At 44.8% G+C, this 27,652-nt stretch overlaps 1 protein-coding gene across 1 annotated transcript in view; it reads left to right on the plus strand.

The window, feature by feature from the left end:
• LOC133111905 (PH domain leucine-rich repeat-containing protein phosphatase 2-like) overlaps window positions 1–27,652 on the plus strand; it is a 40,954-nt gene that overhangs the window by 218 nt on the left and 13,084 nt on the right. The window contains exons 2-14 of the mRNA XM_061222543.1: window positions 2,422–2,702; window positions 3,111–3,244; window positions 12,695–12,885; window positions 13,837–13,962; window positions 16,364–16,518; window positions 18,023–18,169; window positions 20,533–20,763; window positions 23,374–23,576; window positions 23,936–23,996; window positions 24,387–24,482; window positions 25,310–25,465; window positions 26,302–26,502; window positions 26,894–27,056. Coding sequence (XP_061078527.1) covers window positions 2,428–2,702; window positions 3,111–3,244; window positions 12,695–12,885; window positions 13,837–13,962; window positions 16,364–16,518; window positions 18,023–18,169; window positions 20,533–20,763; window positions 23,374–23,576; window positions 23,936–23,996; window positions 24,387–24,482; window positions 25,310–25,465; window positions 26,302–26,502; window positions 26,894–27,056 — 2,139 coding nt within the window. The 5' untranslated portion in view covers window positions 2,422–2,427. The remainder of the gene's footprint in view (window positions 1–2,421; window positions 2,703–3,110; window positions 3,245–12,694; window positions 12,886–13,836; window positions 13,963–16,363; window positions 16,519–18,022; window positions 18,170–20,532; window positions 20,764–23,373; window positions 23,577–23,935; window positions 23,997–24,386; window positions 24,483–25,309; window positions 25,466–26,301; window positions 26,503–26,893; window positions 27,057–27,652) is intronic.

A 27,652-nucleotide genomic window follows, 5' to 3' on the forward strand; every position in this document is an offset into this window, starting at 1 on the left:
TAGGTGGCTAGCGAATGAGTGTCGTTGTATATCAAAAAGCAAGGGCCGAACTACGTGCGATAGCCCGCGAGTCGCCTTTCATCCCTTTTGACATTTGTGCAATTAAGTTTGCCTAATGCTGTTGTTTCCTATGCCTTTTTCTTTAAACAGGACTGGCCTTATTAACGGCAAGTTATTTTGCGTGTCTTTCTGATTTAAGCCACAGTGCTAGCTATTTCCATACTGCTGACATGTGTTTGGCGGCTCGATTTTTATTTGCTTGTCAAACCCATGTAAATTAACGTTGATGTAATCGTAATGACTGTATCCACGTTCGTGACAGAAAAATGACCGAAGCAGTTTCATCCGTTAGTACTAACAAGTAACCTTAACGTTGAGATTAACGCCAATAATGGAAAAAGATGGATTGTATTATAGCTATCAATACAGTTCATGTAATGTCGTATTGCATGCACATTTTGGTACGAGAGAACCCGATTTCCAAATGCAATTACTGTATTAGCTCATCAGATTGGAATATTCTGAACAATGATGCATTTACTGTAACGCCTATCCTGCCTTCGGACAGTAGTGTTCTCTAAATGTGTAGCGACCGAAGCGCAACAGCGCACTTGACGGGATCATTTCTGATTACCGATTCCACCCTGGTTGTTCGTGTTTGGTGCTTCCACCGTTATGTCATGAATTAACCCGTTGCATTTGTGATGTGGCCACGTAGGAAGCATGGATTAAAAAAATCTACGTCGCATCATCCTCTATTACAGCTTGGAATTGATCTCTTGTAAATGCATAAGACATCTGACAATTGTGCAGGTTACAGCCCCGACTCTCTCTGAAAAGGCAAAATGTGTGTGTGTGTGTGTGTGTGTGTGTGTATGTGTGTATGTAGGCCTATGTTTTCATAGTTATTATTGGTGACTATTTCCTTTTAAAATAACAAAATACAAGGGTAACAGTGAATGCTGTGCCATCAATACTACACTTGGTACACAGTCATGTGTAGTTTTGCAATTGGCTGGACTGGAATGGAGTTTAGCTCAGCTGAGACACAAATGTGTCTTAATGTCTCTGCCGGCTGCTTCAATTAGAAGACAGCCTGTCATGATTGTGTATTGTCCATATTCATTTTGCTCTGCAAGCAGTTTCAAGAAGTTGTCACAATTTTAATTATTATAGGGAATGCTTATTTTATGTGTTTCCATAATATTTGCATTTCGCACACATTGTTGCCCATTAATCTGTTTTTGAAGCCAGTATTTTAGCATTCTGTTAGCATGTGGAAACATTTAGTAGTGAATTTGTTCATAGCGGCAAAGGTGAAATTGTTTTTCTTTGCTGAATTTCTACTTTGACTGTATTGTTCCTGGATGTAGGCCTAGACGTGTGTGTGTGTCTGTGCTTGTTTTATGCACTGGGTTGTGATGTGTTGAGCCATCACGTGAATGTGCATCAGGAGTGATCGGATCTGCCGTCATTCCAGTTTTGGGAAGAGCCCTCCCTACTTTTACCTAACGGAGGAGAGGTTGTGGTGGGATGACATCATCATCACTGTGACTAATGACCTGATTTCTCCCGCATCACCAGGGTGTGTGCTCACTGCAGAAACCTTTGTGTGTTATTACCCTGCTCTCATGTTTTATAAACCAGGGCGATGTGAAGAATGCCCACTGTCTAGTGGTGTGGTAATCTCCACTGTCTGCCTGAAAGTCTCCAGACCACACCTGGGACCAATATAATGCAATTGTTTTGGATTCAAATAATTTTCTACATTTTTCTGTGCTTGTCTGGTGTATTGGAACCTATTAAATACTGTACTCTCAAAAAGTTAAAAACCTTGCATTCTGGTTCTCTTGGTTGGCTCAATTGTAGCGGGCAAGATCAATCGAGCTCAGAAAAATGTTTGAAGCCAAAACAATTACGTAATTGACTCTGGTTGGCTCCATACCTATGTATACTTTGAATATTTAGCAGAAAAAATATTCAAATAGTCAGGCATTATCGTCTATATGATTTACAAGCTTTATCTGATTGGATGCAGCATGATGTAACTTAATACACATATATTATGTTTTCAGTAAGCAATCGGACAGTCAAACGTACACATTGAACAATTTTTCACATATAGGCCTAGAGGATTCAATGCTTCCTTCTTTAGCCAATATTTTGAATCAGTACGATGCGAAGCTAGAATCAGTGCAATGAATCGGTGCAATGTGAAGCTAGAATTGGTGCAATGAATCAGTGCGATGCTAAGCTAGAATCAGCGCCGTGAATCAGTATGATGCTAAGCTAGAAACAGTGCAATGCTAAGATAGAATTGGTGCAATGAATCAGTGCGATGCTAAGCTAGAATCAATGCAATGGATCAGTGCGATGCTAACACAAGGCTCGGTTACCGTGCCCGTTACCCCCCCTCCCCAGCGGAACATGAAGCGGAACGGGAGCGGGGGCTGTGTGACCCGGAAGACCCGTTTCGCGTCGCGGGAGAGGGAGTGGCTGAAGGGGGACGCTCAGCGCGGGTGCGTGTGCCTCTACGGGGCAGCGGACCCCCAGCTGCCCCCCTCCTCGGGGCCCCAGGCCCCCTCTACCTCACAGCCCGACCTGCGGCTGGTTCTCTGCTCCACCAGCACCACCGTGGAGGAGCTGTGCGCCCAGGGGGACAGCGAGGGCCTGTACCTGCAGCTGCACGGAGACCTGATCAGGTAACTGCCTCGCGGCAGCGTGTGGTTTATCTATGGGGGCGACATTGGCTCAGGAGGTATGACCGTGAATATCCAAAGCCGAACTGGTGCGATTGCGGCCTGCACCTTCTTGGCCCTACCTGCTTTATTTTGGGAGATAATTTGGGCAAGAAAACATTTTCTTCCAGGACGTAAGTTATTCACGGCCATTTTGATTTCTGATATTGGTGGTTCTGCTGTAGAACAATAATAATAATATTTAATAATTATAATAACAATTAATCTTTTGGGGGGAATTTAGGCTACTATTTTTCCTAGTATGGAAGTCAGCACACACTGCAGCTCTCCAGGGCCAGGATTGTCGATCCCTGTCCTTGGTAAAGGCATGTTCTGTCTTATCTGACTGGAAGTTGCTGTGTTCATTTGCAGGAGGTTGGACCCCACAGAGCGACCTCTCCAAATCGTGTACGACTACCTTGCTGCCATGGGGTACAAGGACCCAATGAGGATACAGTGGGAGGCGGCCAACTCGGATCTGAGCTGTATGATTCGTTTCTACAGTGGTGAGTGACAGCCAAACTGATGACTGGCAGTTGGAATACAAATAAATACATTATACTTTATATATGCCACCAAATATTAAAAAAACTTTTTAAAAATACTTTGTGCTACATTGTTAAACTGTGCAATATTTTTTGATGCCTGAATATGGGGGGACTACGTATAAAAGTTTCTAGAATTTCTAAACTGTTCATCTGTATTGGTTTAAAATGCCCTCAAATTAAAGCTCCCGGTCTGCACTTCAACCTCATTGTCATTGTATCCTTTCACACTCAAAAGTGCTTGAGTACAGAACCGAAATAACATAAAATGTATCACTGTCCAATGAATTATAGTGCTCAGTGTACATATTGGTAAATGGTAAATGGTTGGCATTTATATAGCGCCTTTTATCCAAAGCACTGTACAATTGATGCTTCTCATTCACCCATTCATACACACACTCACACACCAACAGCGATTGGCTGCCATGCAAGGCACCGACCAGCTCATCAGGAGCATTTGGCGGTTAGGTGTCTTGCTCAGGGACACTTCGACACAGCCTGGGGGGGATCAAACCAGCAACCATCCAACTGCCAGACGACTGCTCTTACTGCCTGAGCCATGTTGCCCCGCTTCGATATTGTGTATACTCTCCTACTACTTCTACTACTACTACTACTACTACTACTACTACTACTGCCATTACTTCTATGGGTACAAATTAAATTAAATGAAACAAAATGGTTGTTGTAATAGTAATACATCTTCAGTAGTTAACCATCATACACCATCTTCAATTTATAATCAAAGGGGATGTTCTGTATATTGAACTATGTAAATTTAGCATTTAAATTTAGCATAAGTATTGTGACAAATTTAACGACTTGCACAGTAAATGTTACATTGCATACCCCTTAGAGCGGATGACTGCATGGACTGTCTGACTCATGCATGGTTGATCCTCTCAGATGCTCTGTTGAAATCTTACCACTGCCTCTTGCTGTGCTTTTGGATTTCAGTTTTCTTTTGAGCTAGGAAAAAGCATGTTCAGTGCGGTTTAGATCTTGTGACTGCTTGGGCCACGTCAGACGCTTCCACCTTCTCTTTCTGATGAGCTTCCTCGGTTAAGTCTTCTGTATGTTTTTAGTCATCGTTTCCTGCGTGATAAACTTCCATACATTGAGTGTGGTGGCATTTCTCTGAAAATTAGTGGAGAATATGTTTCTGTGCACTTAAGATCTTGTTTTGTAGCTGCCATCACTGGTTATTTCATCACTGAAGACAATTAAACCATTCCCAGCTCCAGCCATGCAGGACCATCACACTGCCTACACCGTGCTTGACTGATGAAGTAGTATGGTCCTGAGCGGCCCCTCTCTTTCTCCACTCTTTCACCTTTCCACCACTCTTGTAATAGTTTATCTTTGCCAATGCATACAATGTTCTTCAAAGTGCTCAGTGAGTGTATATATAGGAAAAAGTCTGTTTTCTATTTGTTGCCTCAGGGCAACGTTCTGTACCTTTCAACGCAATATCAAGGACCATGAATATGTAATTTCATGTAAAATCATAGCCTTGGTCACTGTTTTTGCCAACATATGAAATAGTCAGAATGTCAAAATAGGGAGATGTGAAATATAGGGAATAGGGAAGAAACGTGACTGGTGGAACCTGACAGGAAGGTGACAGTAACACAAAATAACCATGTTACAACAGTGGTATGGAGAAGAAAATCTCTGAACACACAACGTGTCTCTGAACACACAACGTATCTGATTCTAAGCTTTTGATTGTTTGTTCTTGCCATTTGTCAATGAGAGGACCAGAGTTGTGAGATCGTGTACTGTCCCTAAGACTTGTTTCTAAAACTCATCAGGCCTACTTTCTGTTTCTGTTGTTGTTGCAAATTCCAATCTCGCTTATCTGTTCTTGGTGCTGATGAGAAATTGACATCAGGAAGTTCCGCATCCGTAATTAGCTTCATTCAGTCTGGCTAATTATTATCTCTGTACTTTCACCCCCAATGTATGCAGATCACTTGTAATTCCTGACTTGCAGCTGACAATTTAGGATTTTTTCACACCTCTCGTCATCACTTTCTGATGAGTTTGCTTTTCGGCCTGATTGCTGTTGGTCCTCACTTTCCTCTTCAGGACATTCCACACTGCTGACGTTGGAATACGCAGACACTCTGAATTGCCGTTTTTTATTTTGTTTATTTTGTCCTCACGAGAGCCTTCTTGGGTGTCACACTCTGAGGAAAAGCATGCAGCCCTTGCCCTGACACTCACAGCTTTCAATTCATGAATGATTAAACTAATATGGCAAACCTGTGAAATTTGAAACGGCTATGTTGTCCCAACACTTCCGTTTGGAATAGGAGGGCTTGACTCATTGAATGGCATTGTTCTAACACGGTTCAGTGTCTGTTTGGTGAGTTGGTGAAATTGTTGCACATTCCTCGGTACTCCTAAATTTCTATCCATCCATCCCGTCTGAAAGAGTTGGGTTTGGCACCCTTTGTGCTTGTAATTGTCTTTAAATAAATTTGACTAGCCTGAATAATTACATGTCTCATCTGTAGCCTTTTATTGCTGTTCTAGTGGTCATGCTTTCTCGAATATCGTTTCTATTGACAAGCATTTCTGCTGACATGGCAGCAGCTTTTCTGACACTGAAGAGTTTCATTTTCTACGCTTCCATAAATGGAGCCTGCCCTATTTTGTTTGGCTTTCACTTCGGAAGCAATACCTTCTGGATTCAGTGGGTGATCGCTCAACTGTTCGGGCTTTTGGGCCAAGCTGAATTTTGTGCTTAAAGTATCACGCTTCCTGCTCTACAGTATGCAATGTGTCCAGATCTTAAAGCAAGTGAAGGCACTCTTTAAAAGCTTTCAGCTGTTGTCTGAATAGTCAGACCTTGAGGGTATTTCCGATGGGGATTTTCCCTATGAGTGAGTGAATGTGGCAGGATCAGGGATCAAAGTGCAGTAATTTCCTAGAAGAGTGACAGTTAGTGCACAAACGTGCAGACTTGATTGACTCATCTGCTTCCCTATTAAACATTAAACTTATACAAACATTAAACTTATATAAGAAAGAACAAAACTACCCTAATGAGCATTAATCTGTATTCGCTAAACTATGAATTCAACGTGAACTGATCCCAAACTGGTCTGAACTGGTTTTTGCATTTCCCTGCTGGTTGACTCGTGTTTATGATGCTCATTTTGTTTTGTGGTCATTGTGTGAGGTGCAGAATTGACATGCTCAGTGTTTTAGGGAGTGACGTATCTGGGGTGACATTAGCTCAGGAGATAAGTGCGGTCTTCTGGCAGTCGGAGGGTCACCGGTTCAATCCCCTGCCCTGGATGTGTCAGAGTGCTCCTGAACAAGACACCTTATCCCCAATTGCTCCCGACGAGCTGATTGGTGCCTTGCATGGCAGCCTATGGTGTGTGAGTGTGTCTGTGTGTGTGTGTGAATGGGTGAATGTGAGGCATCAAGTGCTTTGGATATAAATGCTACATAAAGTAGTCTATTTACCATTCATCATTTTTCTGTGGGATGGCTGTGTTGTTTTCCGGAGCTCAGGTTGGTGAACTGGATTGAACTGTTTCCCTGCTGGTTGACTCATGTGTTTATGATGCTTGTTTCATTTTGTCATCATTATGTGAGGTGCGGGCTTGACATGCTCAGCGTTTTAGGGACCCGTTTTGCTGCGGGATGGCTGTGTAGTGTTCAGGAGTGCTCAGTGTTTTAGGGACCTGTTTAGGGGCCGCAGGGTTTGTGTGACCTGGGTGATGTCAGGAGAGCGGCTTCGCCGCGCTCGCCCCGCGGTCCACACGTGGCTGCGGCTGTGATGATCCTCTTAAGCGCGCTGATAGGCTTTACTCCTGGGTGAACGGGACCTGATGTTCTGCATAACCTATTAATAACCTGGCTGATCCTCCGCTGCTGAGACGCCCAGGCTGGGTCAGTGTGGTCAGAGAGCAGTGGCGGCCCTGGGGTCCAGCTACGAGCAGCTACCAGCTGTTTCAAGCGATAGCTTGAGCTGGTCAAACCACGTTGAGTATGGAGCTGGTCTAACTGGTCAACCAGCTACCAGCTGTTACAAAACTTGCTGGATGTGCTGCAGAATTTTTAGATTCATTTCATTTTTAGCTGCCTCACATTTATTATTGTTACTGTACCTCTAGTCATCAGCTTTCTCTTTTTACATTCAGAGGTGTTCAGAACAGTATCTGTGTTTTTGAGATGAGTTTCGTAATACAGGTACGACTTAGTGAAACGTTATAGCTGCTTTTCTGTTAAAGAAAGCATAATTGGAGTTCTGCCCTGGTGTGGCCAGCTTGAAATATCAGCTACCAGCTGTTTCAAATCATAGCTTGAGCTGGTCAAACCACGTTGAGTATGGAGCTGGTCAACCAGCTAACAGCTGTTTCAAAACTTAGCTTGAGCTGGTCAAACCACGTTGAGTATGGAGCTGGTCAACCAGCTACCAGCTGTTTCAAAACTTAGCTTGAGCTGTTTTTTTAGCAGGGTGGCCGGTGTTTTCTGGTTCCTTGTCCCTAAACCCACCCCCTGCACCCCCGCCCTACAGAACCAGTGGAGTACAAATGAAACAAAAACAAACACGCAAAGTGGTGTGGGTGGAAAGGAACACAAATAAAGGCTGACTTAATTAACCGCCCACTTTATGAAAACAAAATAAGGATCCAGAGCATTAGTGGGGTGGTCAGTCAGCCAGCGCAGCTGTGCTGCTCCAGACTCCAGGAGTTCTGGCCCGGTTCCACCGGCCGGACCGAGTCTTCCTCCACAGCACTGACAACGTTTACCATGGATGCAGTTACCATGACAGCGGTTACCGTGGCAGCATTTACTATGACAGCGGTTACCGTAACAGAGGTTGTGTTCCTGTGCTCTGACCTGACCGGGAATGAATGAATCATCTATAGATCCGGTTTTGTCAGCTCATGAGTTACTGATCCACCAAAATGATGACTGCGTAAACTGGGCATCATCAAATCTGGCCCTGGTTTTTTTCTTTTCTCGCTGGGACAGAACTGAACGATTAGTGCTACTGGTTGGCCAGACTGTCTTCACACCTGACTCCCAGTTAAAGGTAAAGTTCTCTGCCCTCCAGGACCGTGAGTTGATGATCCCTGGTGTTTCTGACTTGGCCCAGTGAGACCTGAAGGGTCTGGATCTCAGTCTCCTTGAGCAGTAATACAATAGTGGAGCTATATCCATATCTTTTGTGCCCAAAACCGGTAAAGGCCTCCGCATGTATCATTCGTTTTGACAATAAAATGCATTATTACGGGCATTTTAGTGCATGTTGGTGCCCTACAGGCCAGGGCAGGAGACCCACCACAGATGATTAAAGGAGTGAGTAAGAGAGCTGCATGCAGAGGAAAGGACTTGGAAGGAGGGTGAAAGGGCACAGTTGGAAGATCTTTTCTAAGAATTAAGTGCTTGCGGGCTTTTTATTGCCAACATTTTTATTATGTTTATTATTGTAAAAATAATTCATGCTGTTCTGAGGCATTCCAATGTAAGCCTTTGTTTTGGTTCCTTGCCTGCATCCCGCAGAGTGAATCTAATCTGTTGTTCGGTCTGAAATAGATCAAACACACCGTATTCATTTGACTTAATTTCACTTGTGAAGACTGCTGTGGCTATTCTGGATGAGGTGCAGGTGTGAAGACTGTTATGAAAGCAGTGGAAGTGCTTGTTGTGTCTTGGTACATGACTGGGACCCGCAAGGTTGGTGGTTCAAGCCCCGGTGTAGCCGCGATAAGATCTGCACAGCTGTTGGGCCCCTTGAGCAAGGCCCTGAACCCTACATTGCTCCAGGGGGTCTAATCAATGCTCGGCTTAGTCTAATCAACGGTAAGTAGCTTTGGATAAAAGCGTCAGCTGAATAGCGTGTCATGTAACGTGTGTTGTAAGGAAGCGTCTGTGGTAAGTGACTGCAGGAATGTGATGCTTGCGGTGCATGTTTAATAGGCAGGAGCTCAAACGGATTTGTGCGGGCGGTTTGGAGCGAGTCCCCGTTGAGCTGTATTGTGAAAGTGGAGCTGGCAGACTGCAATGTATTGATCGTTATTCAGCGTGGTAACAACGCACCGTCTCTTTCCCGATCAAAGGGCTTCCTCTGTGTCTGGACTGGGATAAAGACGAATGTCTGAAATACTGCTTTCAGCACCGCTTTTGGGAGTGTTAGGTAATGCCGAGGGATTTGATTGTGTAAGTTAAAAGGTTGCAAGTTCAGACTCAAATTGGGACACTGCCATAGCATTCCTTAGGTAGTTACCCTGAATTGGATTCAGTGTATGTGGTTAGAAAAATGGAAAAGTGGATGCATACTTTGACCTGCAGTGGTAATGTTCAGGTGGTACCCCCTGAACTGATAACCATAATTAATAAAAGAGGTTGTACAAACTTCAGAATATGGAAGAAAATATGAAAGAAAAGCAACAGTTTCACCTGGTTACTTTTCATATCATGTAGACTCACTGTGTTTCAAACATTAAGTGAGCTCACACTGTTCCAGAGAGTGCAACTTTGATGACGAGTAAATAAAATAAAAAATACTTCCAGATCAGCTTTGGTTTGTGTGTGTGTACAATTGAATTCCTTCCATTTTCATAAAAACATCAGAGCAATCCGTCTCAACATACAGTGACATGGTGATGGCGCTCCCCTGTGACAGCGGGGAAGCTGTTGCTAACGAGAGACTACGAACCAGACAGGCTTATACTGCCAGAAGTGTTCACGCACGTACACACATCATTTTATATAGACGGTATCAGTTTTTAATTAATGTTGCAAAATCTCCTTGCAAAAATATTCCCCTTGCCTGACTGCACAGTCTGATTGCTTAGATGCCTTCAAATGGTGCGTGTCTTTCTGCTCCCAAACTGCCTCTCTAGATATCACCTGCTACAGTGTGCCTCTATATCTAAGATGGTCAAAGGAATGGGTCCTTTTAGTGATAAGAGATGTATGTGTGTGTGTGGAGGTGTTTGTGTGTGTGTGTGTGTGTGTGTGTGTGGAGGGGGGGGGGGTTGTGCCACAGAGAAAGGACGGGATGGCGAGAATGAACAAAACACAAGGCATATTTTTATTCAGTCCTCTGTTGGGGGGGTGTCAAATGATCTGATCTGTCAAAAACAGAGCAAGCAGGAAGGCCAGTAAGGTTTGGCATGAGGGAGGACAGCTGAATTCAACATGGCCGAGAGAAACGAGAGGGGACGGAATGAAAGTGAGCTGGAGGGATTGAACAGAGGCTGGTGGAAATGGTCAATTTTTGCTTTGACGGGTGATAACTGACTGAGTAACTGTATGTGAAAGATCAGTGACGCGGAAGCCTAAAAACGAGGACTGTCAGGGGAGCCAACGGGGAGCCAACGGGGGAACACACACACACACACACACACACACACACCTCCACATACACACAGAAACATACACACACACACGCACCTCCACACATACACACACACACACACACCTCCACATACACACACACACAAACATACATACACACACACACACCGCCACACACAAACAAAAACATAAACACACACACACACACACCTCCACATACACACACACACATGCACGCACACACACAGGTACACCCTTGCAGCCCCTGTGAAGGGAAGCCCAGAGATCAGACCGGATTTTTCATCTTGCAGCCACTGTGTGCTGCTTGTCCATTTGTATTTGTTTTTCTAAGCAACACAACGTCTGTCCACCAGAACGTCCAATTAGATCCTTGGCCTCTTTCAGAAACTAAACATGATGGCAGCAAAATGCCTCCCTCAATTCTGTGCTGTTGAAAACCAAGGGGCAATGTTGAAGATGGAGAACCTCATTGTAATTTAAAATGAGATTTAAAAAAGCCCTTTCCACTGTGAGACTGTAAATGAAGAATTAACTTCAGCTCCCAGGGCAGTGTTTGGTTAATCATTCTGCGTAGAAATTGTGATTGTGCAACAGAAGAATAGTATAATTGGATTTAAAAAGTGAAGTTCAATTTTGTGTGACAAAATGGTGACTCATTCATTAACTTGAATGATGGATCTGGGGCAGCAGATTTTGTAAGCAAAAACAACCTTAACATTGTCCCTGGTTATTCCTTCGGAGGGGATCGGATTGCATCGTGCAGTTGCATAAAAATTATTTTTTATGCAACTGCAAGTTTCTGACGGACACTAAATGTGATCTGCTTGGAGATTGGGGTGGATTGGGACCATTCTATGTATTTTGGGAATGCCCAATTATGTAAATGTTTAGGAAATACGCTGTGCCTAACCAAAGTAAAATGCTAGGGGTCAAAGTCTTGCTCTCTCTCAGTATGCTTTTTTTTGGTGATTATTTTCTGAATTTAACCTCAGAATCCTGGCAATTTTTGCTTGCAGGTCTCACTCTTGCAAAAGGCTGAAGAGCTAAATGGAAACCTTTGAATGTTTATAATGATGTGTGGCTGGGATACTTTAATGATATTTCTCTTCTTGACAAAACCACTGTGAGAATTCACAGAGCTCGATGAAACACTGTTACAGCAAGGAATGCGGCTGCAGATGTAGCTGTCAACTTGTAGGCCATGGATGGCTGATTTAACCTTTCTATCCCTTCCTATTGTAGTGCTAGGGTTCTGGCGTAAAAATCAATAAATTATTCTCCAGAATGGAATCAGACAATTTCAGTTATCAAGCAACCATTACCTTAAAACAAGCTAATATTTTCTACTTAAGAGGAAAAAAAAGAAAGATCTTAAGTCTCATTACTTGACTAAAATGCTTAAGACTCTTTTTGCAGTGTCCCACAGGCATGCTCTCTATTGCTTATCATTCTTAGCAATTATGTAATGAGACAATATCCGATGCCTCAAAATTTATCAAGTGACTCATACTTCCTTCAGTCCACCAAGGAATGAGAACATATATTTTGTTATTTGCACATGGGGTTTAGCACGTGTGTATGTGCATGTGCGTGTGCTTGTGAATGAGTTCTGACCACACTATGACCGTGTTCCCTCACTGCATGACCCCCCAAGTCTGATCTCAAAAAATGTTTCAGTCTTATTTTTAGGCTTTAGGCTTTTTTTTTTTCTAAATGAGACAAAATAAGACCTTACTATTGAGATTAAACTTTTTTGACTCATTTCAAAATTAGCCACTGGGGTAAGAAAAGTTAACTTGCCAAACTGTCAAGCAAACTAACTTAAACAAGCGAATATTCTCTTCTTGAGAGAAAATATGATTTTGGGTCAGTTTCACAGACCCAGATTAAGCCTAGTCCTAGACTAAATTCAATTTTGAACAAAGACTCTCCAAGCAGAACTCTGTTTAGTAGGACTATGCTTAATCTGTGTCTGAGAAACCAGCACTTCAAGACTAAAGCACGTGTTAAGACGGCCGTTCCATGCCGCGCTCTCCCTCCCCCCTCCCCCCGCAGAGCGGCCTCAGAACGCGGACCAGCTGGAGCGCACGCTGCTGAGGGGGGTGTTCAGCGTGCGGAAGGGGAAGACGCAGCTGCACAAGTGGGCCGAGCGGCAGGTCATCCTCTGCGGCACCTGCCTGATCGTGGCCTCCGTCAAGGACTGCCTCACCGGGAAGATGCACATCCTGCCCCTGGTGGGGGGAAAGGTCAGGGGTCAGAGGTTAGAGGTGGAGGGCTGGAGTGCTGCTGGCGTTGGTTTGAGTGGGATGGGATGGGGTGGGGTTGAGGTGGGGAGGGGAGGTTGTTTTCAAAACCTCTGCCTCCACCAAGGGAGATGCACATCCTGCTCCTGGTGGGGGGAAAGGTCAGGGGTCAGAGGTTAAAAGTGAAGGACTGGAGGGCTGGTGCTGGAGGTCTGGTGCTGGTGGTGATGGTTTGAGTTGGGTTGGGTGGGGGCGTTTGGAGAGGTTGTTTTCGAAACCTCTGCCTCCACCAGGGAGTCCGGGACAGTCAGGCCTATCTGAGAAACATCAACACAGCTGGGAGAGAGATTGACCAATCCGTGAGCTTGTTTTCTGTACCGTTGAGCAGGGATTTCTGTTTGATAGTCGATAGCTGAGCTCACCAGAGAGAGACTCGAGCTCAACTCAATCACCTTGAGATGAACCCTCAAATAAAAGACCTGCTTTTTGACATCAGGTTTAAGTGGGCAATTAACCAATCAATCCACCAATCTCTAGGTCAACGTCAATGGTAGTGCAAACATCCATAGTAGTGTGAAGCCACTGTATCTCTCAGCAAGTGAAACAAGCCAAACGTTTACAGCAGGGATCATCAACTCTGGCCCTCAAATCCAAATCCAGTCCTGGTCACAAGCTGTCATTATCTCTGATTCGACAGACTGTCCTCACATCTGGTTAAGGGAGGGTGGAAAACCAACACTTGTCTGCCCACAAGGACTGAGTGTTCCCTGGTCTATTCTTTCACGCATTGACAGCTGATCCCTGCTTTACAGTATAATTTATGCGTCCAGAATCCTTGAACTATTACCAGAGCTATTGTTTCACTCTTTGGATGTAAGAAATGTGTGTTTTAGCAGTGCTGTTGTGTAGTAATACGTTTGTTAGCTGATAGGCTGCCTGTGTGTGATGTCACAGGTGGAGGAAGTGAAGCGGAGACCGCACTGTCTGGTGTTCAGCTCCGCTGGGCCCCAGGGCCACGCCTACTTTGTCCATTTTGAGCAGCTGGCGGACTACCAGAGGTGGCACCGGCAGGCATCGAAGGTAAATCTGTGTGCGTGTGTCTGCGTATGTGTGCGTCGGTCTGGGTGTGTCTGCGTGTGTGTCAGAGAGGCCCAATCTACTTCTGCAGACATCGACAAGACCGATTTCTCAAACCGTTGACTTGGCTTTACGACTGTGATGAGCACTTGCTCAGTCTTCAGGCTTCTCCCAGCTCTGACCAGCTCTTAGAACAGTCCAGTAGAGACAATGTGCAGATGAAGACTTTGAGAAAATCTGTACACAAAAGCAAGCATTTTTGACCCATTTCAACTTAATCTCATTTCTATGAATTTTATTTTTTTATTTTTTGCTAAACAAGACAAAAAGATTGCCAATGAGGTGGGGCAGTTTGACTAATTTCAACATTTGCCAATGGGGTCACTTGACTTGCAAAAAGTTAATAATCTAATACTTCCTACTTGAGAGAAATATATATATTTTTTACAAGAGTAGAATACTTGATAAGTGAGACTGTTAGCTGTAAGTGTAGGAGGGTTTAGGGTGGGGTGTGATTGCTGTAAGTCTAGGAGGGCTTAGAGTGTGGTGTGTTAGCTGTGTGAGGGCTTAGAGTGTGGTGTGTTAGCTGTGTGAGAGAGTGTTTCTGAGTGTGAGGGCTTAGAGTGAGGTGTGTTAGCTGTGTGAGGGCTTAGAGTGAGGTGTGTTAGCTGTGTGTGGGCTTAGAGTGAGGTGTGTTAGCTGTGTGTGGGCTTAGAGTGAGGTGTGTTAGCTGTGTGAGGGCTTAGAGTGAGGTGTGTTAGCTGTGTGAGGGCTTAGAGTGTGGTGTGTTAGCTGTGTGAGGGCTTAGAGTGAGGTGTGTTAGCTGTGTGAGGGCTTAGAGTGTGGTGTGTTAGCTGTGTGAGGGCTTAGAGTGTGGTATGTTAGCTGTGTGAGGGCTTAGAGTGTGGTGTGTTAGCTGTGTGAGGGCTTAGAGTGTGGTGTGTTAGCTGTGTGAGGGCTTAGAGTGAGGTGTGTTAGCTGTGTGAGGGCTTAGAGTGTGGTGTGTTAGCTGTGTGAGGGCTTAGAGTGAGGTGTGTTAGCTGTGTGAGGGCTTAGAGTGTGGTGTGTTAGCTGTGTGAGGGCTTAGAGTGTGGTGTGTTAGCTGTGTGAGGGCTTAGAGTGAGGTGTGTTAGCTGTGTGAGGGCTTAGAGTGTGGTGTGTTAGCTGTGTGAGAGAGTGTTTCTGAGTGTGAGGGCTGAGAGTGTGGTGTGTTAGCTGTGTGAGAGAGTGTTTCTGAGTGTGAGGGCTGAGAGTGGGGTGTGTTAGCTGTGTGAGAGAGTGTTTCTGAGTGTGAGGGCTGAGAGTGGGGTGTGTTAGCTGTGTGAGAGAGTGTTTCTGAGTGTGAGGGCTGAGAGTGGGGTGTGTTAGCTGTGTGAGAGAGTGTTTCTGAGTGTGAGGGCTTAGAGTGTGATTGCGGGGTTGGAGCGGCTCAGAAGCAGGGTAGAGGAAGTGGTCCACTGCTCTCGAGTCTGCTGAGAGGGTCAGGGCACGGGGAGGGGCAGAGGGAGTGCTGTTTGCATTGTTTTTTGTGCCAAGCGGGACACAATCGGCCCCTTGTGCGTCTTGCCGCTGCAAGTCCGTGTAGCCTACGGCTGCCAGAGGAGGAAGAGAAGCTGAAATTTGGGACACATTGCCCCCCACACACACACACTCTCTCACACACACACACACACACACACACACACACACACACACACACACCCCCTCCTCTCTGTCACTCCTGTTATCTCCAGGGCTTTGTTTGGCACTCCACTCTTACTGGAGAAGGAAGCCTAAAGCAGCTCTACAATTTGTTTCAAAGAGCTTTCTTTCTTTCTTTTTCCTTTAAAAAAAGAAAAAAAAGGAAATCCCATTTTTTTTAAAAAGGAAAAAACAATCCCACATTGTTTGTCTTAATATAAATGCAATTAAGTAGGGTAGATAAAAACAATAGCAATCAGCGGGGTTTAAAGTAGAGCTTTCCCATTTCATATAGGATTAGTATTTGCATATTATTATTGCTTTCCAATATTTGTAAATTCATTCTTTTTTTCTATTGGCCATGCTGTGTATATCAAGCCAATCACTTTTCAGACTCCAGCTGTGAAAGTGTCCTGTGTTCATTTCCAGAGAGATGGAAAAGACCTCAAGGAGTGTGTGTGTGTGTTGTATGCCATACTGGGTGGTGTGTCTTGTGTGCTATACTGGGTCGTGTGTGTTGTGTGTTGTGTGAAACCTGTTCGATTCTGGGTCCAAGACCTCCAGCAGTCTGACATTTTTCAGCTCCGTTATGATCCAAAGTAATATTAACCTGACATTGATCACAGCCATATTGGGGGTAGATGCTGTTCTGATTCGAGTCTGTTGCACGTGTGTGTGTGTTGTGTGTGTCGACGTGTGTGTGTGCATGCGTGTGTTTCCACAGGTGGTTTCGCAGACTGTCAGCCTGGTGGATCTGTCCTGCTACAGTCTGGAATGTGTCCCTGAGTACCTCTTCTACAGCCAGGACATCACTCACCTCAACCTCCGCCACAACTTCCTGCAGCTGGAGGGGTCCGGTGGACTGCACAGCCTCAACAGGTACCAGCCTGCTGCACTGGCCCTGCCCGTCCACACCAAGAACTATAATAATAATCCTTTATTTAGCTGATGCTTTTATCCAAAGACTTTCAGTTAATTTGACTAAGCAGGGGATTCCCCCTGGGGCAATGCCGGGTTAAGGGCCTTGCTCAAGGGCGCAACGGCTGTGTGGATCTTATCGTGGTTACACCGGGGATTGAACCACCGCCCTTCTGGGTCTCAGTCATGTGCCTCTGGCACTAGGCTACAGGCTGCCTCGTACACTAATGATAACTATAACAATAACAATGTGAACACTGATGAACGATAACATTCTGTAAATAGTCACTCGGGTATATCATCTGTCAGTTTGAACGTGTGGCCCTGTAAAGGTTTGAGATCATGAATGTGTGATTGGAATGCAGTTGATTGGAAAACTACTACTCTTCGAAGGGTTATAGAAAGGACAGCTTCCCCATGCACATCCAAGCAAAAGTACTATTACCAGGTCTGATGCTGACAGCTGTTCTGTTCATCATCAGTAATGCGGGGGGGGGGGGTGCTTTTTAAAATCTGACTTGGATACTGTGTTTAGTAGACATTCAATAATTGCTTGTCGCATAGCTATCCACCACTTCTCTGTGCTGCACCAAAATGACAGGAGTTGCAACCTGTCATTTTATAACCGCGTCAAACTCAAATCAACATCAGCCCATCGAGCCCTGTCCATCATCTGTTGCTCAACAGAGAAGCCAGTGAGTGGTGGTGTGTGTGGTGTGTGTGGACACATCTGTACACATCTGTACACATCTGGGCACAGGGGGAGGGGATATATGTTCTGACTCTGACTCAGATAACCCCCACGACAGACCATTAGTGTGTCATATAATATGCGTCATGATTTCTAATAATTTAATTAAGTTATTTGGTTTTTATGCACACATTACAGCATGGCTGAATCACAGCTTTAATAAAAAGCGCATCTCAAAACCCACCAATGTCAGCTTTAGAATGGGACAAAACAGGAAGGTCCCAAGTTCCCTTGTGTCTGGTTCTTATTAAAGCTCCTTTTTGCTTGGATGTGAGTGGAATGTTCTATGTTTAGGTCAGTTTAGAATCTGTCCCTCCCTATGAAGGTGATTTTCTGAGAATTTCATGAGCGAACAGCCTTGAAGTGGTTTGATTGAAATGGTTTGATTGAATTTAGGACACTGTGGAGAGGAGACTGTTGGTGATGGAGTGGATGCTACAGTATTTAGTTCTGCAGACATGTTTTTCATATTGAAATTGCAAAATGAAAAATTGTGGATGGGGCTTAAAATAAATATTCTACCTTCTACCTTTTTACTGACCTCTAAAAATAACTACTGGCAAACCTTTTGTTGGTAAAGCCTGTAAGAATTCTAAGACTTGCATTGTTTAGATGTTTTTTTTTTTTTTTGGAAGCTTGAAAATCCACTAATTGTGAAAAAACAAATGCCTGCTTCAGTCTGTTCTCTTCATGTCTTTAACGGTGATCTCCCAGATTTTTACAGCTGAAGAGCTTGAATTTGTCCCATAACCGATTGGGCATCTTCCCCGAGTCAATATGTGAGATCCCCACACTGACTGAACTTAACCTCTCCTGCAATGGCATCCACACAGTGCCCAGCCAGATCGGAAAGCTTCAGAGGTGAGTCCCACCCTGAGAACACACTCTGTTCCTTTCAGAGCCCATAGGCTACACCTTGAGCTGTTAGGTGATGCAAGGGTCTGTTTCACAAAGCGGGATTACTGAGTTAGCTGGATAAGTGCACTGAGTAAAACCCATAACAGGGTCCTGTTTCACAAAGCGGGATTACTGAGTTAGCTGGATAACTGCACTAAGTAAAACCCAGAACAGGGCCCTGATCCACATCTGTTCTGGGTTTAGCTCAGTGCAGTTCTCCAGCTAATTCTGTTATCCAGCTTTGCGAAATACCCCCCAGGTCATGGTGGTTTTGTAGCTCATAATAATAATAATAATAACAATAATAACAATAATAATAATAAAAGTCTATGTGAAGTCACAAGCCAGGAGTTGAGTAGCTCTGCTCTAGAGGCCAGGGATAATTGTACAGTCGATCAGTTAAGCCTGATTCATCCTCGTCGTACAACCCAACAAGTGTCGTATGACGCATTTTCAACTGAAAAAAAGTGTAGTACGACAATACTAGACTTACTTATATTAATTAAGAATTAACTAATGAATGAATTCATTTTAACATTAATTATTACTCATTACTATTAACTATAATTAATTCTAGCTTCTATAGAATTTTGTTAATGTCGCAGACACAGTAATACTTTGTTGCACAGCGTTGATTGGACAGTCAGACGGAACACTGAAATTCATTGTCATGGATAGGCTACGCCAGGCTCCGCCATGTTTCCAAAAATGTAAACATCATCTGTTTGGCATCTTGTTACCATAGAGACAACAGAACTGTCATCACCGACCTTCACTGAAGCATAAATGCACAACGTTGTGCGACACTTTCATTTTTCACTTTCATTGCAAGGGTTGTGCGATGAGCATAAATCAGACTTTAGACGGCTCTGTGTTGTGGCTCATAATGTTCTGTATGTCCTTCTCATGTGCCTTTCTGAAATATGTCACTCCAGCTAAATATAGAGTGTTCTTTATAGCTGCAGCCAATTAGATTTGTGCTTCCACTCTGATGCTTTGGTGGCAGGCCAGTGAGAGATTATTCAATTGCTCGTAAAAATTCACTCCCCTTTTTACAATTTAAAGTGAAGTTACATCAGGCCCAGGTTGTCGTATTTGCAGCCTGGACAGAAATGCACAGATCGTATCAACTGCGATGAAAGCAGTGGCTTGATTTATAATCGCATCTGCAGGATGTAATGTGGGGCACTTCAAGCCTGGTGATTACAGTGTAAACATCAGTCTCCGAGGACCAGTGAGTGCCTCCCATACATACACTTTTAGGGTTTTTTATTTGTATTTTTTGTAACTTTTGCTCACATGGGCTTAAATGTACTGCGTCTAGACATTTCAAGCTATTTCTGAAAAGAAATTCTGTTTAACTGAGCCACTGAAAATGAATTAAGTTAAACACGGCTGGTTTATGTTCGACAATGAGATTAAATCAAATTTAGAATGCTCTCAGCCCACTTAGGGCTAGAAGATGCTTACTGGGGGCCAAAAAGTACTTTCTCACCAACTAATACCATTAAATGTCTTATGGAATAAACCTAAAATGGTTCAGACAGACTCTGTCCTGTTAAAGGACATGTAATATCTAGCGTCTGCCATCAGACCCCAGCGTCTGCCATCAGACCCCTCCAACTTATGTCCCCCCCCTGCTTACTTCCCTCCACTGGCTGCCTGTCATGGCTTACATCAAATTCAAAACATTGGTGCTAGCCTTCCAAGCAGTTCAGGGGTCTGCCACAGCTTTCGTCCAAAAAATCGTCAGGCCCTACACCCCTGCCAGACCTCTTCGTTTGGCCGCCACAGGCCGCTTGGCGCCTCCCCTCTCCGAATTTCCACCTCCGCTCACGACGACTGTCTGTTCTGGCTTTACGGTGGTGGAACAAACTCCCCTTTGAGGTCAGAACAGTGGAATCTCTTGCCATCTTCAAACGCAAACTGCAGACGCACCTCTTCAAGCTGCACCTCTCCCTGTCCCTTCCTACCTCCCTGTAAACCTTAATTGTTGTCTTTCTGTAATATTTACTTGTGTATTAGGATGTTTAGTTTGGCTAGGTAAGCGGTTTGTTCGTACATTTGCATGTTGCAGTATTACGATTTACAATCTTATCTTTGTTGTGCAGCTAGCAGTTGAAATTGTACTTCCCTCTAGGGTCTTTCAGCGCACTTATCCCTGGTTATGGGTATGCACTTTGCACTTTGTTGTATGTCACTTTGGATAAGAGTGTCTGCCAAATGCCATTAATGGAATGTAATATAATATGAATATTATTATAAATAAAGGACATGTAAATGTGTATTGTTGCGGTTATTAAACCTTGCTATTGCTCTGCTGTCAGCCTGCAGACTCTGTCCCTGGAGGGGAACTACCTGAGTGCCCTGCCGGAGGAGCTGGGCGGCCTAGCGCAGCTCAGCAGCCTGGGGCTCGCCTTCAACCAGTTCCCCCGCATCCCTGCCCCGGTGGAGCGGCTCACTGCCGTCGACAGGCTGTCCATGGCCGGGAACAGGGTGGACACCCTGGAGCTGGGTTTCCTGGGCCGAATGAGTCACCTCAAGATCATCGACCTACGGTGAGGGAGGGAGAGAGAGGAAGAGAGAGGAAGAGAGAGGAAGAGAGAGGAAGAGAGAGGGAGAGAGAGGGAGAGAGAGGGAGAGAGAGGGAGAGAGAGGGAGCGAGATAGAGAGAGAGAGGGAGCGAGAGGTCGTGAGCATGTGCACTGCAGCTCACTTCAAAACGTGACTGTCTTAACAAACATTTTAGTCTTAATAGTAGGAATAAGACTTACTTCACTCAAGTAGAAAATATTGGCTTGTTTTAAGTCAATGTTTGCTTTGACAAGTGCAATTTTCTTTTTCCTTTGGCAAATCTTGAGATGAGATTTGCTTGACAAGTGAAATGTTCTTATTCCATTGGCCAATCTTGAAATGAGTCAAACAGTCATACCTCATTATAAGAATAAAATACTTGTTATTTTTTGCAGTGTAGCTCTCCCTTCCAGGTAATTCTGTGCACCTCTCATCTCTCCGACGTATCATGTGTTATGGAGAATCCGTACTCGTTGGTTCTGTAATGAGTGGATATATGGAGGCAGGCAGGTATCAGATATCTGCAGTGAGGACGTGCTATAGACCCCTGTTCATATGCCCCCAGGCCTCCCTGCCTCAATGTTGCCCCAGTGTTACTTTTGCATTTTTTAAATGAAGTGGATTTTCTCCTCATTAAATCTTGTAACTGTGAGTCATTTGTAAGCATGTTTTCCCAGAGGCTGTGCCCGTTTAATTCGTTGGCTGGGACTATTTGATTTATCCCATTCGGTTTCTCAGCCTTTCCATGGAAATGAATTATTCCGCAGGAGGCTTATGCTCCGGATTTCTCTGGATCTGAGGGAACTTTGCGGGATTACACTGCCGGTCTGCTCAGAGACTGCAGCAGTGTTTCTTTGCTAACTTTGTTTGTAGACGGCCTCCAGTTCATTATTCCATGGCTGGGCATGCACTGACGTTCTCTCTTGGATTGAGTTATGTTTCCAGAATTGCACGGTCATGCTCAGGCTCTGCTAAAAGTTTACGAAACTGTAAATAAAGTTAAATTAAAAGGGGGGAGAGAAAAAATAGAAACTCAAAGTAAAGAACGCTTTCATAAGTTCGATTATTACTCTTAAAACTAATGAGTTTATGCAGGCGGCATGGTCTAATCCATTTAAAATGAACTAATCTGCTCTTATGCCTAGAAAAAGAAATAAAAGCTAAATGGATGGGGTGGAGGGGGGGAGGGGTGTTAGTACTGGGCTTTGTGACTACAGAGGCCTCTTGCTCTATGGTCCGTTCAGAAACCGAAATTATTTTCTTTTCCCCCCCCCAACTTAACTGAACAATAGTGATTTCAAAATGAGATATATTTCCAGCTTTGCTACATGTGACATTATTTTAAAATGGTAAGCCTGGCAATTTGTCTGGTAGAAGGTCTCTTCTTCTGGACCAATTGCCTGTTTCCTGGGAGCCTCGTCACCCTCTTCTGGTGACCGCATCAGGCCTGCTCAGATTGGGGTTGCTGTGGTAGCACATTCTGTCGCTGGCCGACAGAATTTGGGCCTGCATTTTTTTTTCAGTTAAACGGATTAACCTGTGACTAGGGCATTGCTAGGGGATTTCTTTCCTTTAAGAATTCCAGTTATTAACTCTTCACGCAATGAGCAGCTGTTTCCCATAAGCCTCCCCTTTCTCCCCTGCCTCCAAATAGCAGCTTATAACTTCAAAAGTCATGTGCACGCATCCCATATCAAAAGCACAAACTTGTGGGGGCTTATGAAGAAGCCAGTGTTTGACTTTAAGATGTTATAAATTATGCTGGGGAACAAAATGTTCTTTTTCCCTGCAAAGTGCTGTCTTTAAGAATCCTGCCGGTCGTGTATTTCTTTCCAATGTGAATCATTAAAATATCAGAAACCAATTTTGTATAATAATGCTTTATGCTGCTAGAGACAGCTGTCATCTCTCATCTCTCCTGGTCAGTCTGTTCGCACTCTATTCATACATCTCATCTGTCTTCTCTATCTACTGTCTACTTAACTGCAAATAAAACCATGGACTCTGGACGAAATCAGGGGCACTATGAAATTTGCTTGACACAGATTGCACTGGAGCATTTTCAACTGTTTGATCGGTGGCATGACTGCTTAGATTCCCAATGTTTAAATCACCATGTAAAAGGCATGACATTGCTAATCGTGGCATTTTCTAGATGTGCTGCATTGTGCTCAGAGTCGGCACAGTGTAATACTCTTGGAGCAGTGTTAAGGGCCTTGCTCAAGGGCCCAACAGCTGGATCTTATTGTGGCTACACCGGGGCTGGGACTACCAAGCCAGTTGTGTACCTTAGCCACTAGGCTACAGGCTGCCCTTACAGTGGGGGTTCTAGTCATATGTCCACTAGGCAACAGGCTGCCCTTATAGTGAGGGTTCTAGACATATGTCCACTAGGCAACAGGCTGCCCTTACAGTGGGGGTTCTAGTCATATGTCCACTAGGCTACAGCTTGCCCTAACATTGGGGGTTCTAGACATATGTCCACTAGGCTACTGTTTGCCCTAACATTGGGGGTTCTCATCATATGTCCTCTAGGCTACAGCTTGCCCTAACATTGGGGGTTCTCATCGTATGTCTCCCCTCGTGCCCCCCAGGCTGAACGGGCTGCGTTGGGTCCAGAGTGACGGTCTGGAGCCGGTGAGACAGCTGACCTACCTGGACGTCAGGGACAACCACCTGACCGCGCTGGACCTGAGCTCCGCCTGCAGCCTGGAGATCCTGCACTGCCAGCGCAACCAGCTGGGGGCGCTAACGCTGAGCGGATTCACCCTGCGCGGCCTGCACGCCGGCCACAACCGTGAGTCACGCCTCTGCGCCGCTAATACCAGACAATGTTCCGTTTTCTTCTGAGACTCTTATTATTCCTTTTACCATTATGATAAATGAGGATGAAAATATTGTACGGCAATGGGGTACATAACTCGCTTCAAGATCTGCCAATGGAATAAGAAAACATTCACTTGTCAAACAAATGTTAACTAAGCTAATATTTTCTGCTTCAGAGAAAGAAAAATATGATCTTATGTCTTATATTTCACTTATTACAAGACGAAAATGCTTGTTAAGATGGTCACTTTTTGCAGTGTGACCCCTGCCAATGGTACTGGAATAGACGTGACTCACACAACATGGTGTTATATTGTTTGTCTTCCACAGGCCTGACCACAGTGAATATCTACCCAGTTCCCAACCAGCTGATGCACATAGACCTGTCGTGGTGAGTTTCCAGTTTCCTCCCACAGTCAGGTTAGGGCCTACAGATGAAAATAGGCTCATCAGCTAACTAACTCATTAGGCACATTTGCATTGATGTGGAAACTGAAAATGTGAATTAATGGGCACTGTCCCTGATAAATAAATAAAATAAAATAAATAAAATTATCTGTCCATTGCCTGAGAACAAGTGCTAATCCCTGAATTTGTTGGGGGGAGGGGAATCCCCTGGTTTGAAAGTAGTGACTATTACACAGTACTCTAGCCATGTCTGTGTGAGAGGCTCCCAAAACTGGCCAAACCATTCCATATTGCCATTGTATTAACACTAATGGTTTGGACTGCTATTGTAATACACGTGAAACTTTGACATCTTTTTTTTATTTTTTGACAGGAACCTCCTCGAATGCCTTCCAGACTGGGTTTGCGACACCAGGAAGATTGAAGTGCTGGATGTCTCTCACAACCTCCTGTCTGAACTGCCCACAAGGTCAGCCTTTCAGTTTCAGACTTTAAGCTGCCACAGCCTCCTACATTTGAAAACAGGGGCCATCTATTTTATTAATTAGCACTTTTAACCAGACTGCATGGGGACTAGCCCAAAATAAGGAACTCTGGAGCACAGGAAAGCTCAGAGCCGAACACTGTTTAATGCAACAGGGGGAAGACTGCCGTTTGTCTCATAGACTTCGTAGATGTTGAAACATCAGTCTTTCCCCTATTTCATTAAACAGTGTTTTGCTCTGAACTTTCCGAGCTCCCGTGTTCCTGATTTGGGACTAGTCTTGTCCAGGTAAGAGTCATTATTACTGTGTTGAGCATATTATAATCCTAGTATAGGTACCGGCTTGAGGTGCATTGTGGCTCTCCCTTTTTGCCGTCTATTTTCCATGTGTATTTAGTGTGGGAAGAATATGTCTGCAGATATAGTCTCCGAAGATTAAAGAGGACTGATACCATTGTGCCCTGCCCTGAGAACTCACATTGTAATGATATATTTCCTGTTTCAAATATTACCTCCGTATAATATGAGATCATTTTGCTTTATATCAAGGAACGGTCAGTGGAATCAGTGGAATGCATGCATGGCAAAAAGATAACAATTTGTAACGTATTTAAAAAATAAATACGCCTTTGCACCGTTATAATTCAAGCCTGTTTGTATTGTAGCATTCAAATGTGGGTGACTGTTGTACTTTATTTGAATAAACTGGGCTGTGTTTGAGGACGGTATGCCCAGAGCTAAGAGAGACTTTAATGGATTCACGCGTTCCGGTTCTCCCGTTTCACGAATGACCAGGCTGGTCTCTCCTCCAGGCTGCTGGGAAGCCTGAGTCTGAGAAAGCTGCTGGCTGGGAACAACCAGCTCCAGCGTGTGCCCGACCTGCTGGACCATATCCCACTGGAGACGCTGGACCTCCAACACAACCAGCTCAGCCAGCTCCCAGAGAGCTTCTTCTCTAAGGCACTAAAGTAGGTCACACACACACACACACACACACACACGCAGATGCAGACGCTCATGCAGATGCACACGCAGACGCACACGCTCACGCAGACACACACACACTCCCTCCCTCTCTCTCTTTCTCTCTCTCTCGATTTTTCCAATTCAATTCAAAATGCTTTATTGGCATGATAAATTGCTAAGTCTTTCTCTCTCTCTCTCTCTCTCTCTCTCTCTCTCTCACACCCCCACTCACTCACTCACTCATTCGCTTTATTAGAGCGACATAGACATAGGTTGTTTTATTGATGGGAATTTCCTACTGTAGCAATGGGCATTTCCCAATGGGGAGAGAAAGACTGACGTCCAATTTGGTGGCGAAAGTTGCTTCGGGTAATTTATTTTCTTCTCATTTTCACATTGAATCTCAGATCGGATTTCAGAATCTTATAATAGGCCAGGATCTTATATGACAAAAGCCGAAAGTGATCTGGGGTCAATGTTCGGGGGTAGAAAGTGTCACACCCATCCTGCCTCTGTAATATCACCCACGTAAGTCTGATCGCTTCCTTAAATGAACCTAGTTCCTCTTGGATAAGTCACTGGTTGACCATGAGACGACCTGCCTTTAATGCTTTCACTGTGTTTCCGTATATCTGTGGTTGTATAAGTGATTGTATTCCCTGTATTTATTTTCTGTCTTCTTTGATTTTTTTAAGTATTTCTTGGCTGTACTTCAGTTTCATTTATAGATGTTTTCATGTTAACTACACACCACTGTGCCACACCACAATTTCTGGAACTGTTTTTAAGTGTTAGCATAACTGGGCATTTCATGTACTTTTCCATGTCCCAATCACAGCCTGAGCTACCTGAACCTGTCAGCCAATCACTTGGAGGCCATCCCCCCAAGCAGCCAATCAGAGCAGAGTCTCAGCACCCTCCAGGAGTTGTACCTCACTGGCAACAAACTGAATGAGAACAGCGCCGCCCTGCTGGCAGGACACCAGAACCTACGCGTGCTGCACATAGCCTACAACCAGCTTCTGTCCTTTCCTGCAAGGTGTGTGTGTCTGTGTGTCTGTGTCTGTGTGTGTGGCTGTCTGTCAAAACTGCTGTCAGTAGCTGGCTTCATTGTTGTTAGCAGGTTGCAAGTTGAATACAAATCCAGCCCTGGTTTTCTTTTCTCCCGGGTAATTAACTGAACAATTATTGCTACTGATGGGCCAGACTGTCTTCATGCCTGACTCACCAGTTAAAGTGAGGCTGCAACACCAGCAGTTTGGCCCTTGAGGACGATTCCTGGTGTAGGTTTTCTTAAAGCTGGTATATTTCCATGTAAACCTGGGAATGATCAGAATGAGCCAATATTTCCTGTGCTCATGTGGAAAACCATTCCCTCCTGACTCAGTATTCCCTCCTGACTCGGTATTCCCTGTATCCCGGTGTTTCAGTGTGCTGAGTAAACTGGAGCTTCTGGAGGAGCTGAATCTGAGTGGAAACCAGCTGAGGGGCCTCCCCTCCACCCTGTCCGGCTGCCGGAGGCTGCACGCCCTGGTGGCCCACTCCAACCACATCACTGTCTTCCCCGAAGTCCTCAACCTGCCAGAGATCAGGGTTAGAGCCAGCCCTGTGTGTGTTGTGTGTGTTGTGTGTGTTGTGTGTGTTGTGTGTGTTGTGCGTGTTGTGCGAGTGTGCCAGTGTGCGCGTGTGCGCGAGTGTGAGAGTGTGAGAGTGAGCATGTGTTTGTGTTTGTGTCTGTACACACGTTTGTGTCTGTACGCATATTTGTGTGTCTGTGAGTGTGTGTTCAGTTGCCCTGTGTTACCTGTGCTCTGCAGCTGGTGGATCTGAGCTGTAATGAGTGCGTGAGTGAGTGCGTGCGTGAGTGAGTGCGTGAGTGAGTGCGTGAGTGAGTGAGTGAGTGAGTGAGTGAGTGCGTGCGTGAGTGCGTGCGTGAGTGCGTGAGTGAGTGAGTGCGTGAGTGCGTGAGTGAGTGCGTGAGTGAGTGCGTGAGTGAGTGCGTGAGTGAGTGCGTGAGTGCGTGAGTGAGTGCGTGAGTGAGTGCGTGAGTGAGTGCGTGAGTGCGTGAGTGAGTGCGTGAGTGAGTGCGTGAGTGCGTGAGTGAGTGCGTGAGTGAGTGCGTGAGTGAGTGCGTGAGTGAGTGCGTGAGTGAGTGCGTGAGTGAGTGCGTGAGTGCGTGAGTGAGTGCG

This window comes from Conger conger, chromosome 15 (assembly GCF_963514075.1).
Source record: "Conger conger chromosome 15, fConCon1.1, whole genome shotgun sequence".
NCBI classification, from domain to species: Eukaryota; Metazoa; Chordata; class Actinopteri; order Anguilliformes; family Congridae; genus Conger; species Conger conger.